The 15,129-nt window shown below is 43.3% G+C and overlaps 1 protein-coding gene and 1 non-coding gene across 2 annotated transcripts in view; both read left to right on the top strand.

The window, feature by feature from the left end:
* SLC25A43 (solute carrier family 25 member 43) overlaps positions 1 to 13,382 on the top strand; it is a 40,835-nt gene extending 27,453 nt beyond the window's left edge. Inside the window, exons 4-5 of the mRNA XM_002699469.6 lie at positions 10,778 to 10,912; positions 11,740 to 13,382. Coding sequence (XP_002699515.1) covers positions 10,778 to 10,912; positions 11,740 to 11,940 — 336 coding nt within the window. The 3' untranslated portion in view covers positions 11,941 to 13,382. The remainder of the gene's footprint in view (positions 1 to 10,777; positions 10,913 to 11,739) is intronic.
* TRNAE-UUC (transfer RNA glutamic acid (anticodon UUC)) lies at positions 112 to 184 on the top strand. Its single transcript has one exon. It is a non-coding gene; the product is annotated as a tRNA-Glu (tRNA).
* Positions 13,383 to 15,129: the final 1,747 nt, after the last annotated feature.

The raw sequence follows: 15,129 nt of genomic DNA on the forward strand, positions 1-15,129 counted from the left end.
CTACTGCATATGTCTGTGTATTCCCAGCCTGCTGAAAACTGGCATGTGCCAAATCTTTTCCCGCAAGCTTCCTACGCAGTCTCATTCCTTGTCAAGATGACACTAGGGACACCCCTGATGGTCCAGTGGTTAGGACTTGGTGCTTTCACTGCCAAGGGCCCAGGTTCAATCCCTGGTCAGGAAATTAAGATTCCGCAAGCTGTGGGGTGTGGCCAAAAGATCAAAACAAAATTTTAGAAGGTAACTCTAAAAGTTGGCTGTGCCCTGCACACACTGCCACGGCCTCCCTCGGCTGCTCCCGTGCCTGCATCTCAATTGCTTTCTCGAGTCTGGTCCAGCTGCACTTTTGATTTCCCCACCTCCACCCCCAGCTGGTACGTGGAAACTATTTCTCTTCTCTTCCCAAGCAAAATACTAGCCTGCTGTCCGTTTCCTCGCTGCCCCCACGTCACTGCAGGCTTTCCGAGTGGGTCATTATGGGGGATGGCTTGTAGGCCTGCCAAGCCGGGAGCAGCTGCCTATACCCGCTTGCATGGACATCCCCCGCCCCCAAGGAGCCAGGGTGTTTCTCAGCTGTATGAGGACAATTTGGGGGGACCTAGCTCTGCCAAGAGAAACTTGAGCCGTGTGGCTCACAAGACATAAAGGCCCTTTTACTTTAATACCATTGGATTTTTTTTTTTTTTTGACTTGTCTGACTCCTCGGGATTTGCCAACTGCCTTCCACGAATATACATTCTCAGACGGCTTGGAAACTGGATGGTGTGGTCTTCAGTTTGTGTCCTATGTTACTGCAGAAGTTAGAAGTTGTTTCCAAATAACAAGTAAGAGGTTATGAGCTCCTGTTGGCTCCAACTAGCAGACTCTTTTCTTCTTTTTTGTGTATTCTTTCTTTTGTCTCTCCTTTTACTCTTTTTTTAAATGAAGACTTTGGGTTTTTTAGAGCAGTTTTAGGTTTACAGCAAAATGGAGAGGAAGATACAGAGATTTTCTATAGACCCTCGGCTTCCACACATGCACAGCCTCCCCCAGTATCAACATCCCCCACCAGAGTGGTACACTTGTTACCACTGATGAACCTACCGTGACACAACATAATCACCCCAAGTCCAAAGTTTACCTTAGGGTTCACTCTTGGTGTTGTCCATTCCATGGATTTATGCTAATGTATAATGACGTCTTAAGTATCCTCTCTCTTCATGGCTTGATAACTCATACCTTTCTCAGTTTAATATTTCATTGTCTGATACTGGTTCATTTATCCATTCACACACTGAAGAATATCTTGTTTTGGAAGCTTTGGAAGTGAAGAATAAAGCTGCTTTAAACAACTATGTGCAGGTTTCTGTGAGGGCATAAATTTTTAACCTCCTTTAGGTAAATACCAATATCTAATCAGCACAATCGCTGGCTCCTATGGTATGAGTATATTTAGTTTTGTAAGAAACCACCAAACTGTCTTCCAGAGTGACTGTACCGTTGTCCATGCCCACGAGTAATGAAGGAGAGTCCTGTTGTCCCACATCCTCACCAGTATCTGTTGCCCTTGGTGTTCCGGATTGTGGCCATTCTAGTTGATGTGGAGTGGTAATTTGGTTGTTTCTTATTGTTGAGTTTTAAGAGTTCTCTCTATGGTCGCTTATCAGATATGACTTTTGCCGATATTTTCTCCTAGCCTGTGGTTTGTCTTCTTATTGTCTTCATTCATGCTTTTTTACAATTAACATTCTACCTTTTGCCTAGGGAACATATGCATTTGAAACGAAATCCAAGAGGTACAAATAATGTCCATTAAAAAGCTAGTCTTCCCCAACCTTTGTCCCTCGGCCCCTCCAGTTCTCTGTAGAGAAAACCCTATTGTTTCCAGTTTTTTACCTAGTCATTCCACACATGGTCTATCCAAAGATATACATAAACATGCATATTTATATTCTTTTTGTTTTTAGAAAATCAGCAGCATGCATATATCTCTTCTACGCTGTTTTCTTTTCCACCTAAAATGTATCTTGGAGATGGCACCTTATCAGTCCAGATTTAACTGCCACATACTTATAAATGGTGACATCGTGTTCCATAGTATGACATACTATCTCTTTGATAGACATTCAGATTATTTCCAGTTTGCTGCTCTTATCAACAATGCTGCAACAAAAATCCTTGTAACATACATCATTTCCCACATGGGCAAATGTATCTGTAGGATAGATTCCTAGAATTAGGATTGCTCTAATCAAGGGAATATGAGTTTACATCTTCACAAGTATTATTTAATTATTTCAGTACTCATGGAAAGAATAAAAAAACCTAAAACATTGCCTCTGGTAGAAGACCTCTGGGGAGTTTATCACAGAAACAATCAAGCACATTGCTTTGAAGTGCTTACCTATCATTTCCACTGACTGCAAATCCGATCCTTCTTTCCTTCAATATGTATTAAGCACGTTCTGGGTGCTGAGCATATTGGTAGCCTTTGGGAACAAAACCATAAACAAGATAGACATAGTCACTGCCCTCATGGTATTTAGTCTGTGAGGTATGGGGGGTAGAGAGACATGAAATAATTATACACTGAAAGTGAAAATGTTAGTTGCTCAGTCATGTCTAACTCTTTGCAACCCCATGAACTGTAGCTCTCCAGGCTCCTCTGTCTGTTGGATTCTCCAGGCAAGAATACTGGAATGGGTTGCCATTTCATTCTCCAAGGGATCTTCCCAACTCAGGGATCGGACCCAGGTCTCCCACATTGCAGGCAGATTCTTTACCGTCTGAGCCACCAGGGAAGCACTATCCACTAGATCATTACAAACTGTATCACACGCCATGAAAGAGAAGTACGGGGTGACCAAAAGTGTGTACTGGGCTCCTAACTTAGGCTGCAGATCTGGGAAGACTTCCCTGCAGAAGTAATGTTTAGTCTCATCGGTAAGAAAGACTTAGCTAGGCAAAGGGAAGCACAGATTTGAAGTCCTAGGGGCAGGAAGGAGTTGTGGAGTAGGACCAGCAGCGTGGATTAGAGGAGCAAGAAAGAGCCTTCAAGGTCATTTAGTTTCAGCCTCCTTAATCTGATGTGTGAGGAAAGGAAGGTTCAAGGAATTCAAGGACTTGGTCAAGGTGAGGCAAATGGTGGCAGAGCCAGATCTAGGACTCAGCTTTCTCAGGTGACGTCTGCTGTAGAACACTGCGTCCATTCTGGCAGATCTGAACTTGACACCACAGGATAGTCACCTGGGTTTGTATGGAGGGAGGATTTAAGTTCAGGGCCTTGTGGTTAGTAACCTGATACGCTTTGTGTCTCTTTACTAGTAAGATACAGTTTGGGCAAATGGCAGTCTAGCATTCTAGGCTCCTGGGTTGGTTTAGTCTTCAGTATACTTGTCTCCTCTCCAAGCTTTGGGAGGTTTGGGGGGTTTTTTTGTTGTTGTTGCTGTTGTTGTTTGGGTATTTTGGGGAGTTTTTAGGTTTGGGGGGTTTTCTGTGGTATCTTAGTTCCCCAGCCAGGGACCGAACCTGAGCTCTTGGCAGTGAAAGCACAGAGTCCTAACCACTGGACTGCCAGGGAATTCCCTCTTCTCCAAGCTGAAACACTCTATAGTAATGATAATGGTGGTTACTATTTGTCAAATGCTGTTCTAAGCACTTTACATGTATTTCATTTAATCTTGACAACAATCCTATAAAACATGCATTATTATTATTATTATCCCATTTTACAGATGAGGAAATTGAGGCTCGGGTAGGTCAAGGCATTTGCTCAAAGTCCCAAGGTTAGTGAGTGGCAAACTGAGGTCTCAATCTAAGCAGTCTGGCCTCAGTGCCCATGTGCTCTCACTGCCCAGGTGCTCTCACTGTCAGCAGCTGGGGGGTGGGCTCAGGTCTTAGCCTTAGCTGCTGTGTGCTATGAAAGGCCCACACCAGCGAAACTCAACCTGTCTGCCTATCAGACTCATGTGGGGAGCTTGCCAAAACTGCTGACGTCCAGACCTCACCCCAAGTCAGTTAAATCACAGTCTCCAGGGCTGATTCCAATCATTGATGGTTTTGAAAAGCTTCCATGTTTACTCTAATATGTAGCTAAAGGTTGAGAAGCATGGCTATATAGCCATACCAGTCTTTCTTTCTTTGAGGATATCTTAATCTGAGCTGCTATAACAGAAATACTATAGATTAGGTGACTTGACAAGCACTTACGCCTCACGGTTCTAGAGACTGGGAAGTCCAAGATCAAGGTGCCAGCAGGTTTGGTATCTGGTGAGAAGCCACTCCCTGGTTTGCAAATAGCCACTTTCTTGCTGTCTTCTCCCATGGTGGAGTGAGAGACATTATTTCTCTTGTGTGTCTCCTTATAAGAGCACTAATCCCATTGATGAGGGCTCCACTCTCATAACCTAATCACCTGCCACCTCCAAATACCATCACAGTAGGGATTAGGGATCCAACATATGAACTTTGGGGACACACAGTCAGTCAGTCCAGGGGGCAACCAGCAATATGATTTTGCCTTTGCAATCTGGGTGTCTATTTGTTTTTTTTTTAATTAAATAAAGTTTTTATTTTGTATTGGAGTACAGCTGATTAATGATATTGTGATAGTTTCAGGTGCACAGCAAAGGGACTCAGCCATACATGTACATGTATGCATTCTCCCCCAGACTCCTCTCCCATCAAGGCTGCCACATAATATTGAGCAGAGTTCCATATACTATACAATAGGACCTTGTTGGCTATCCATTTTCTGGATATCTGTTTAGTGTGACCCTTGTAGAGGCATTTATTCATACCATACCATGAGCAAACTCATGACTTTGAGCAAACTCCAGGAGATAGAGAAGGACAGGGAAGCCTGGCACACTGCAGTCCACGGGGTCACAAAGAGCCGGACACGATGGAGCGACTCAACACCACCACCATGAGCTCCAGTCCTAGCATAAAGAATCCATTCAGTGTGTGCTGTGGCACCCACATTCGAGGTTGTTATGTGGTAACAGGTTTACAGAGGGCTGAGGTAGTAATCTCACTGGAAATAGTGTAGCTTAGTGGGATAGAGCTTCAATCTGACCCAGATTCAAGTTGATGCTTTTTTCAAGCAGTCTGTGATTTTGAAAATTTCTCTTTTCTCGGGCTCTATTTTGCCATCCATAAAACTGGGCTAGTAAGATAATACTGCCTATTTCATGAGGCTCCTGTGAGGATTAAATGAGCTAGTCCATGTCAAGTGCTCAGTGTAATGCCTGACACCTATAACTCTGTAAATATTGGCCATTTTATTTCCTGGCCATACATGAGGCTTATTTGAGCCCGGTCACAGGTAAACAGTTGTACTGGGGAAAGCTACTAGCGACACTGATATTGAGGGGAATTTTGTTTGACATTTGACGAGTGCCTGGTATGTACAATGAAGGGTATTAGACCCTGAAGAGCTGGGACAGTGAGGACTGCCTAGTGTCTGCTGCCATGAGCTTGCAGGCTGCCAGCCCAGAGATTGCATCCAGATAACTTATACCAGGTAGCCTGGCCCATGGCAGAGGTCTAACCAGTACCTCAGGGAGCACAACACAGGAAAAGAAAAGACTGGAGATGTTTCGGTTCAAGTCCAAAGGTGGGCTGCAGGCAGAATTCCGTTTCTCATGGCACCTCAGTCGGTCTTTTTCCCTCTAAAGGCCTTCAACTAATTAGATGAGACCAACCCACATTATGAAGGGTAATTTGCTTTACTCAAAAGCCTAGTGACTTTTTAAAAATTGAACTATAGCTGATTTAAATGTTGTGTTAGTTTCAGGTGAACAGCAAAGTGATTCAGTTATATATATATATATTTATATTCTTTTTCAGATTCTTTTTTATTATAGGTTATTACAAAATATTGAGTATAGTTCTCTGTGCTATGCAGTAGGTCTTTGTTGTTTATTTTATATACAGTAGTGTGTATATATTAATCCCAAACTCCTAATTTATCAAATTAACAAAGTCTAGTGACTTAAATGTTAATCACAGCTACAAAATACCTTTACAGTAACATCCCAACTGGTATTTAACCAAATATCTGGGTACTGACCATGGCCTAGCCAAGTTGACACATGAAACTAGCCCATCATGGGGTGATATTGGGAAATGATGCTGGGAAGATAGGTGGGGGCCAAATTGTAGAGAGTTTTGAATTCTATTAAGTTTTCTTTGGAAAACACTCCTTCTGGAAGTTTTCCTTTGGAAAACTGGGGATTGGTGAAGGTTTCAAAGCAAAGCAATGACAGTATCTGATGAGTTTTGAGTGGTATACACAAGGGGTGAAGAGGACTTAAGGGAACTCCTATTTGGGGCCTGAGCAAAGAGGTCAAAACACATATACAGTTTGTGGTGTTTATTAGACTTTTAAGTGGAGAGATGTCAAGTTGATAGTTGGTTACATGATCCTCTGGCTCAAAGGAGAGAGGGGGCCAGAGGAGAACAGGAAGAAGGCCAGTGCAATTGAAGTGTAGTGGCGCAAGATGAAACTGAAAATATGTCCTGGCGCAGGTCATGCAGGGCCTGAGCCTTCGCGTCATGTGTTCAGCCAGTTCCTACCAGCTCAAGAGAGCTGATTATTAAATTGCAGCAAATTTGGGTGCTGGTTAACCTCACAGTTGGTAGCCTGCAATCTGCCATGGTAGGAGTATTTACAACATTGAAATAAAGAAATTCTACAACTCAGGGCTTCCTCCACCCACAGAACCAGTTGTTAAATATTTACTACAATATTACCACTACAGCTTACAGACAGCAGTGAAAATTTTATATTTATTCTCAGTGGCTTTAATAAAGTCATTAAAATTTTTTAAGCAGGTGAGTAAAAAGATTTGATTTTTTTTCAAATCACTCTGGCTGCTCTATAGAGACAGAAGGCAAGAAGTCTCAAACTTTTTCTGTCCCAAACAGACTACTAAGGATGCTGCTACAATGGTCCATGTGAACACTGAAGGCGGAGTGAAGGAAAGACATCTGAAAGATTGTTAGGGTCCCAAGATTGACCATAGATCCTGATTCATCACAAATTGACTATAACTGAACCTGTTATATAATTCATGTAACTTGGTTAGTGTTTTTTGTTTTAGTGGTGGTAGGGATCCCAGGTTGCACAATTATTACCTTGACTCATGACTGGGGGCTTTTTGCTATTTTACTGGAAACCAGCAGAAGATAGATCAATAATATTATCTCATAACAGAATAAGACAGTTAATTTCCTGCATGAGCACAATCTCCTCTTTTTAATATTTCAATCTTCCAGTAGCAAGATGCACTTCAAACCTTGCAATTAGGCTGATTCTTTCTAAGGGAAAGGAAGCTTAATATCTCTTTGACAGCAGTTCTTTCTCAATGGGATAGGAAGGAAAAGAGGCCATGTCAGAACAGTGCTAAGATGAACACTTTAAAGACATTCGCCAAAGACCCCTGACCATTTTTGGCTCCTGTAACTCTAGGCTGGCGTTTCACATTCCTTTTCTCATACTCTGTCTGTGCTTGGTTGTTATTATACCTCAAGGGGAAGGCCTAACCCCAAAGTTCACCCTTTGCCTTGATGGAGAACAGAAATCCCTTTCCTACAGAGCTGAAATTCTAGTTGGGGGGTAGGAGCAACCAATAAAGAAAATAAGTAATTATACCAACTATGAAAGAGCAAGGAAAGGAGATAGGCCTGGCCACAATCAGTTCAGCAGGGTAATGGAGACAGATGTTAAACTGAGTGGGTAGAGTGGGGAGGTGGGAAGAGAGGAAGTGGAGTCAGCCAGAGTAGACAGCTATTTCAAGAAGTACAGATGGAAAGGGAGAGACATGTCCATCCACAGCTAGATGGATAAGCAAATTATGATACGTCTGCACAATGGAATACGACTCAGCAGTAAAAAAAAACCTGTTGATGAACACAGCATGGATGACTCTCAGAGGCATCATGCTGAGTGAAAGAAACCCATCTCAAAACAGTTACAAGCTCTATGTTTCCATTTATATGACATTCTCAGGGAGCAAAACTACAGGAACAGAACAGACCAGTGGTTGCCCTGGCCTAGGGTGGGGGTGACTGTGATTATAAAGGAGCAGGAAAATTCTGGGGGCTAATGGAGCAGTTCTATATCCTGATTACAGGGGTGGTCACACAGATCTATACATGTGTGTGCATGTATGCTCAGTCCTCAGTCGTGTCTGACTCTTGCAACCCCATGGACTGTAGCCTGCCAGGCTCCTCTCTCCATGGAATTTACCAGGCGAGAATATTGGAGTGGGTTGCCATTTCCTCCTCCAGGGGATCTGACTCAGGGATTGAACCTGCGTCTGCTGCACTGACACGTGGATTCTTTATCACTGAGCCACCAGGGAAGCCCATCTATACATGTGTCTATACTCATGTAACTACGCCCAAGCAAGGTAATTTTACTGTATGTTACATCGGGAACACGAGATTGGGCAGAGTCTAAAAGACAAAGATTGGAGGAAGGAGTTGTTTTTTCATATGGGAGGGACTTGAGTTTATTCATTTACTAAGGGAGGAAATCAGGTCTCTTGGGAAAGGTGGCCAAGAGGAATTCAAAGGTGTGAGATCCAGGGCACCAGTGGGAAGGAAAGATGATCTGTCTTCCCCACAAACTGTGCAACACAACACAAACTCCATCTGGGACAGAGGACACTGTGATGTGCAGGGCGTTGTGTATGGTGAGGTTGGGAAGAGCCACTGGGAGGAATGGGAAACGATGCTTCCAGAGTCACCCTGCAGTATGATGGTCCAGCGGAGGCTAGAGACCTCAAAGCTTCAGTGGTGCCGACCTGTCCCTTTGTGGACTCATGTTCAACAGCTTGGTGCAGAGAAGAGGTTGGTGGGGAGGGGGGATGGAGATCAGCTGAAGGACAAAGGGCAAGGATTTTAAGACCAGGAACAAAAAGAAGGGCTGGGAGGTCAAGAAAAGGAGGACCATGAAGCCAACAGGGAACTAATAGCATGGGAGACAAGGGAGAGGGCATGTGACTAGATCAGTTAGTGATCCGAATGATTATGGTTAATAGGCATCAGGGAGCAGGGGAGCTGGATGGATGAGGACACTGGTCCAAGCAGTTCTGAAGTGGAGACAGAGGACTCATATGTCAGGTTAGGGGTTTGACTGACATTTAGAATACTTTATACAGAATAGTCATAGCAGGACTTCCCCAGTGGTTCATATGGTAAATAATCTGCCTGCAGTGCATGAGACACGTGTTCAATCACTGGGTTAGGAAAATCCCCTGGAAAAGGAAATGGCAACCCACTCCAGTACTTTTACCTGGAGAATTCCATGGACAGAGGAGCCCAGCGGGCTACAGTCCATACGGTTGTAGAGAGTCCGACACGACTGAGCAACTAACACTTTCACTTTCAGCTCATATTTATTGATCCTTTCCATGTGCCTGACACCAGTACTTTGCATGCACATCTCATTCATTCTCACAGCAGATACTATTCCTGTTTTCTAAATAAGGAAACTGAGGCTCGAAAAGATTAGATGAGTTACCCAGGGTCACATGACCAGTAAGTGGAGCAGCCATGGACTAGAACCCAACCTGTTTGACTCCAGGGTTTATGCTTCTCTGACTAATATACTCTATTGCTTCTCCCACATGGAAAAGCTTGATTCCATCATAATAAAATGCTATATTGACCTCAACTAGACATCTCAGAAACGAACCTAAGTAGATGTATAGCTTGATGTCAATGTGTCTGCATTTCTGAAAGCCACCTATAAGGGGCTGTCCCCCTCACACTGGATGAGTGTTGTCAATTCTGCCTGTAGATGGTATATTGAAAAGTTCTTTCATTTGATCATAAAATTATTTTGTCAAAGGACAAAAAATTACTTTCAGAGATGGGGCATTTTGGTGGTCAGCCAGAATGGTACTGGGAGTGGTGATGAAATGCATGGGGTAACCAAAGGAGTGGGTGGTCAAAGGGGTGTCAAGGTGAGGATCATGGATGCCTATGTCTAGAAACAAGGTATGAGATGGAATGACTATAGATGCTAAAGTTCCCTATGACGGTGGTGACTGTGGAAGAGGGGGAGCTACTAGGTGTCACAGGCCTCAGTGAGTGTAGAAGAGTGGCCAGGAGGCCAGTAACTGAAAACAGCAACGGGTGTGGTTTAGTGCCACCAGCCCCAGCTGAGAGCTTTTGACATGAGAGTGGCCAGGGTCTGGGAACAGAAAGCGGGAGCTGGAAGAATGCCCTTCCCTCTGCTGCCCATTCCAGGACATCTGTGAGGTGGGGAAATGAGCAGCCCCTATTTGAGGGCTTCATAGAGGAGGGATCATTTAAGACAAGGAAACAGAAGGCACTTAAAAAAGATTAAAGTCTCTGTTACAACCTGTTTAATGTAAAACAGTATCCTTGGCAGCTTGCAGCTGTTTGTGAGTATAGTATATGTGTTAAATCCTTATAGCTAATAAAGAAGACAAATGAAAATGAAAAAAAAAAGATTAAAGGCCTGAGAGGTGTCTACCATGTCCAGAGGGTATAGATTGAGAGGCAGTGGTAAGTGTGAAGTGGAGTCTGTCCAGAATAGCTGCTTCCTTCTAAGAACAATAGCCCCAAACATGTGAATCGGGTGTCATGGCTTTCCTGCCCACTAATACTCATTCTAAGCCTACAGAAAAGATAGAGTCCTGTGGCGGCCATTTCATCATCATCTTGGCCAGGACATTGAATCTTGAGACCTTGGCTGCTTGACAAAACCATTATTTCCCAGTGACTAAATCACCTCATCCCCTCTTCTCTTTCCTACCAGGCTCAGAGCCCCTACCTTCCCCATGGTGGAGGGGTGGATGTCCATTTCTCAGGAGCAATGGACTGCTTCCGGCAGATAGTGAAAGCCCAAGGGGTCCTGGGGCTCTGGAATGGATTGGCAGCCAACCTGCTGAAGGTGAGAGAAGTGGTCAGTCTCCCACTTGTCCGCCTCGCCACTGCCACCCTGTTCTATACCTTTGCCACTCCCTCTGCAGTTTGCCTGCAAACACCTCCTCTAGCACAGAGCCTGTGAATGCAGGCTGGATGTTGGCCCTAAAGAGTGGGGACCCTGTGCAGTGTTGGGACATCTGATACCCCATCCCAGAGGAGCTAAGCATTTAGTGTCAAGGTTCCCAAAATGGAGGTTCATAGACTCCTAAAAGGACTATAACCCCCTATCCTAAAATTGTATGAAAAAATGTGTCCATATGGGCGTATGTGCATCTCTCTGGGGAAAGGATCCATAACTTTTATCATTTTCCAAAAGAACTCCATGACTTTAAAAAAAAAAAGGTCAAGAACTGTGGACTAACCTTGCACTAGTTGGCACAGAAATGATTCCAATCAAGACAAGATTATATTAGGAATTGCCCAGCTGTCCAGTGGTTAGGACTGAGCATTTTCACTACTGAGTTCAATCCTTGGTCAGGGAACTAAGATCCCACAAACCATGCATGGCATGGCCAAAAAAAGGCAAGTGTATGTTGACAAGCAGTGTTAGATTGTCTACATGCATATCAACCCACACCCAAGCTTCCCCAGGGCAGGCCCTTCAATGGCTCTGCCACTCCTCTCCCCAACCCTCACTGGGCCGGCTTGCATTTTTCCATCTTCCCTGCTTCCAAAATAATGACCATGTTGTATTGTCCATAGCCTTTATCTCAGTTTACCCTGATCCAAGTTGATTGCAGATGCACTGATGTTTTAAGATTTTCACATGATTTTCATTTTCTTTCTCTACAGATAGTTCCATATTTTGGAGTTATGTTTGGCACCTTTGAGTTCTGCAAGAGAATCTGTCTTTACCAAAATGGTTACATCATGTCTCCTCTGAGCTATAAATTGACCCCAGGGGTGGATCAGAGTTTGAAGCCCCAGGAGTTACGGGAATTAAATAAGTTCTTCAAAACTGGACAACTAAAGTCTAAAAAACCAACTCTTTAAAACTGAATGGAACTAGAGGTGCATTGATTGAAGGCGTGTTGCAATCACAGAGGAATGTAGCCTCAGAATTGTGCACGCATGGAGTAACGAGAGGGTGCTCCTGTCTGCTGCTCTTGGAAATGAGAAGATTCGGCCATACCTGAGCTCCAGAGTGATGGCCCTGTGAACACCTGCACCACCGTGATTTTATAACAAAACCTAGCAGTAATGAAATGTACAGTTTACACTCTGGATATAAATAGGCAATGTCAGTCAGTCGGTTCAGTCACTCAGTCATGTCCAACTCTTTGCGACCCCATGGACTGCAGCACACCAGGCTTCCCTGTCCATCACCAACTCCCAGAGCTTGCTCAAACTCATGGCCATCAAGTTGGTGATGCCATCCAACCATCTCATCCTCTGTCCTCCCCTTCTCCTCTTGCCTTCAATCTTTTCCAGCATCAGGGTCTTTCCCAATGAGTCAGTTCTTTGAATCAGGTGGCCAAAGTATTGGAGCTTCAGCTTCAACATCAGTCCTTCCAGTTAATATTCAGGATTCATTCTCTTTAGGATTGACTGTTTTGATCTCCTTGCAATCCAAGGGACTCTCAAGAGTCTTCTCCAACACCACAGTTCAAAAGCATCAAATAGTTGAAAAGCATCAAATAGGCAGTGTACAAAACACCAAAGAAAGGGCCTGGCCATGACCCCTCAGAGCAACGTGCTTTTGAAGTGACTGGGCAGACAGCATGCTGGAGCTCTGCCACAGGCTCACAGGCTCACAGGCTCACTAACCCACAGCAGCCTAGTTTCACCCAGATTCACTAGAGACTTCCCGATCCAGTCATTCTAGAACTCACAATCCTGGCTGACTTTGGAGTGCACGCACCATGATGTAAATTATGCCTTACCAGAAACTAAATGAAAAGCATTTAACATTTAAAAGTTACCACCATCATAGTAGATCCAGCCTTCTTTATTTAAGTTTGAAGCCTTCTTGTGTTTCTAGAAGGTAGTTTGTAGCATAACTGCTTCGTTATGCCCCAGAAAACCTTCTTTCAGTTAGTCATTGTATAGTTCAAATGGCCTGAATTCTCTGCCTTTTTAGTTTGCTTTGCAAGCCTACCCAGAAAATAAATTATTTAGCCAACTTATTCTCACAGCATGTCCCAGTTGCCTAGAGAGGATCAAATAGAACATTTGACACACACACAGACCCACAATGTAACTAAAAAAGCACTTTGGGCTAATCATGTCTACTAGATTTTTTTTAAATCAAATTTTGGGTTTATTCTACCTTGGGGATTCTATGTCAAGTTTATGTAATTGTACCTTTTGAATAGCCTATCTATGCATTAAAAAGCAATATCTAATATTAAGTTGTTAATTTATACACACACAGAAAGAGACTTTCAGTATGTTGGAAGTATTTTTCCCTATTAAATTTATTTTCCAAAGAAAAATTATGTGTTGGTCATTTATTATTAATTTGAGTTAGAAAATTATTGCTATATACATACTGGCCAAAATCTTTAAACTCTCAGAAACTTGTCCTATTGAAATATATCAAAATAACTCATTTTTTCAGCCACTGGGGCAGACTGTGTTTTATGGAAAAGAGAAGTTGATACACACAAGAAAATCTGTAGCCCAATCACTTACAGTTTCGTTTCAGTTCAGTTCAGTCACTCAGTCATGTCTGACTCGGTTGACTGCAACTCCATGGATTGCAGCACTCCAGGCTTCCCTGTCCATCACCAACTTCCAGAGCTTGCTCAAACTCATGTGCATTGAGTCAGTGATGCCATCCAACCATCTCATCCTCCGTCATCCCCTTCTCCTGCCTTCAATCTCCCAGCATCAGGGTCTTTTCCAAGAAATCAGTTCTTTGCATCAGGTGAGTTTAGAGGTGACAGGTGAGTTTAACAGATTCTTAACCCAGAGTGAATAGTTCATGTTAGTTACTCTTGATTTTCCTTGAGGTGAACAACTTTTTAAAAAATTCTGAAAGCTTTAAAAAAATATTTTTAAAACTCTAGTACTGTTCCTAAAACAAATTTCCAACTTCTTGTATTTTCCCAGAGGTATGAAGGAAGTGTTCTGCTTTTCTGCTTTATGGTTTGCAATGGGCTCCACCAAACTGGGCTAAGTACTTTGGAAGGATTATAAAGATATGTGATGCAATATTGAGCCAGGAGTAACTTCTAGTCTTCAGGAACAAAACATACCTACACATATGAAATAACTATAATTACAAAGCAAATACAAGCAAGGGCATGATAATATAGCAGCAACCGTTAACAAGATTACCAAGGAGCTCCATAATTGATTCACTCAGTGAATCAGAGATTTAAAGTATAATCGAAAAAAACAAGTCTTTTTTTATATGGTGGTGGTGGTTTAGTCACTAAGTTGTGTCTGATTCTTTGTGACCCAATGAACTGTAGCCTGCCAGGCTCCTCTGTCCCTGTGATTTCCCAGGCAAGAGTACTGGAGTGGGTTGCCATTTCCTTCTCCAGGGGATCTTCCTGACCCAGGGATCTAACCCAAGTCTCCTGCAATAGTTATTATTTATTTGGCTGCTCCAGGTCTTAGCTGTGGTACGTGGGATCTTTGATCTTTGTTGCGGCATGTGGCATCTTTAGTTGCTGCAGGCAAACGCTTAGTTGCATCATATGGGATCTAGTTCCCTGACCAAGGATCAAACCTGAGCCCCCTGCATTGGGAGCTCAGAGTCTTAGCCACTAGACCACCAGGGAAGTCCTGGGAAGGAATGAGTCTTATATTACATTTTGAAGGAAGTGAAAGGATAATAGTTGGTGAAGAATATGTTGAGGGGAGAATATGTTGCAGGCTAAAGGTAGCGTATGTGGTATCACAGAGGTGGAAGGAAGCAAAAGAGTGCGAAGACTGGCTTCATGCATTCGTTCAATGATAGCTTGCACTCTGGGCATCATGATACACCAGGCAGCTCAGGTCCTTGCCCACGTTCTAGTGAGGGGGGCAGTCAAAAACCTAATCAACAAGTGAGGTATAGATTGTAATGTTATGAGGGGAATAAACAGGGTGCTCTATTAGAGAATTACATGGGAGGTAAGGGAAGTATTTTTAATCAAGGAGCCAGAGAAGGCCACTATGAGAGGTGATATTTGAAATGAGACCTGAAAAATAAAAATGAATCAACCACATAAGGAACTAGGGAGAACGGAA

The sequence above is a fragment of the Bos taurus genome, chromosome X (genome assembly GCF_002263795.3).
Source record: "Bos taurus isolate L1 Dominette 01449 registration number 42190680 breed Hereford chromosome X, ARS-UCD2.0, whole genome shotgun sequence".
NCBI lineage: Eukaryota > Metazoa > Chordata > Mammalia > Artiodactyla > Bovidae > Bos > Bos taurus.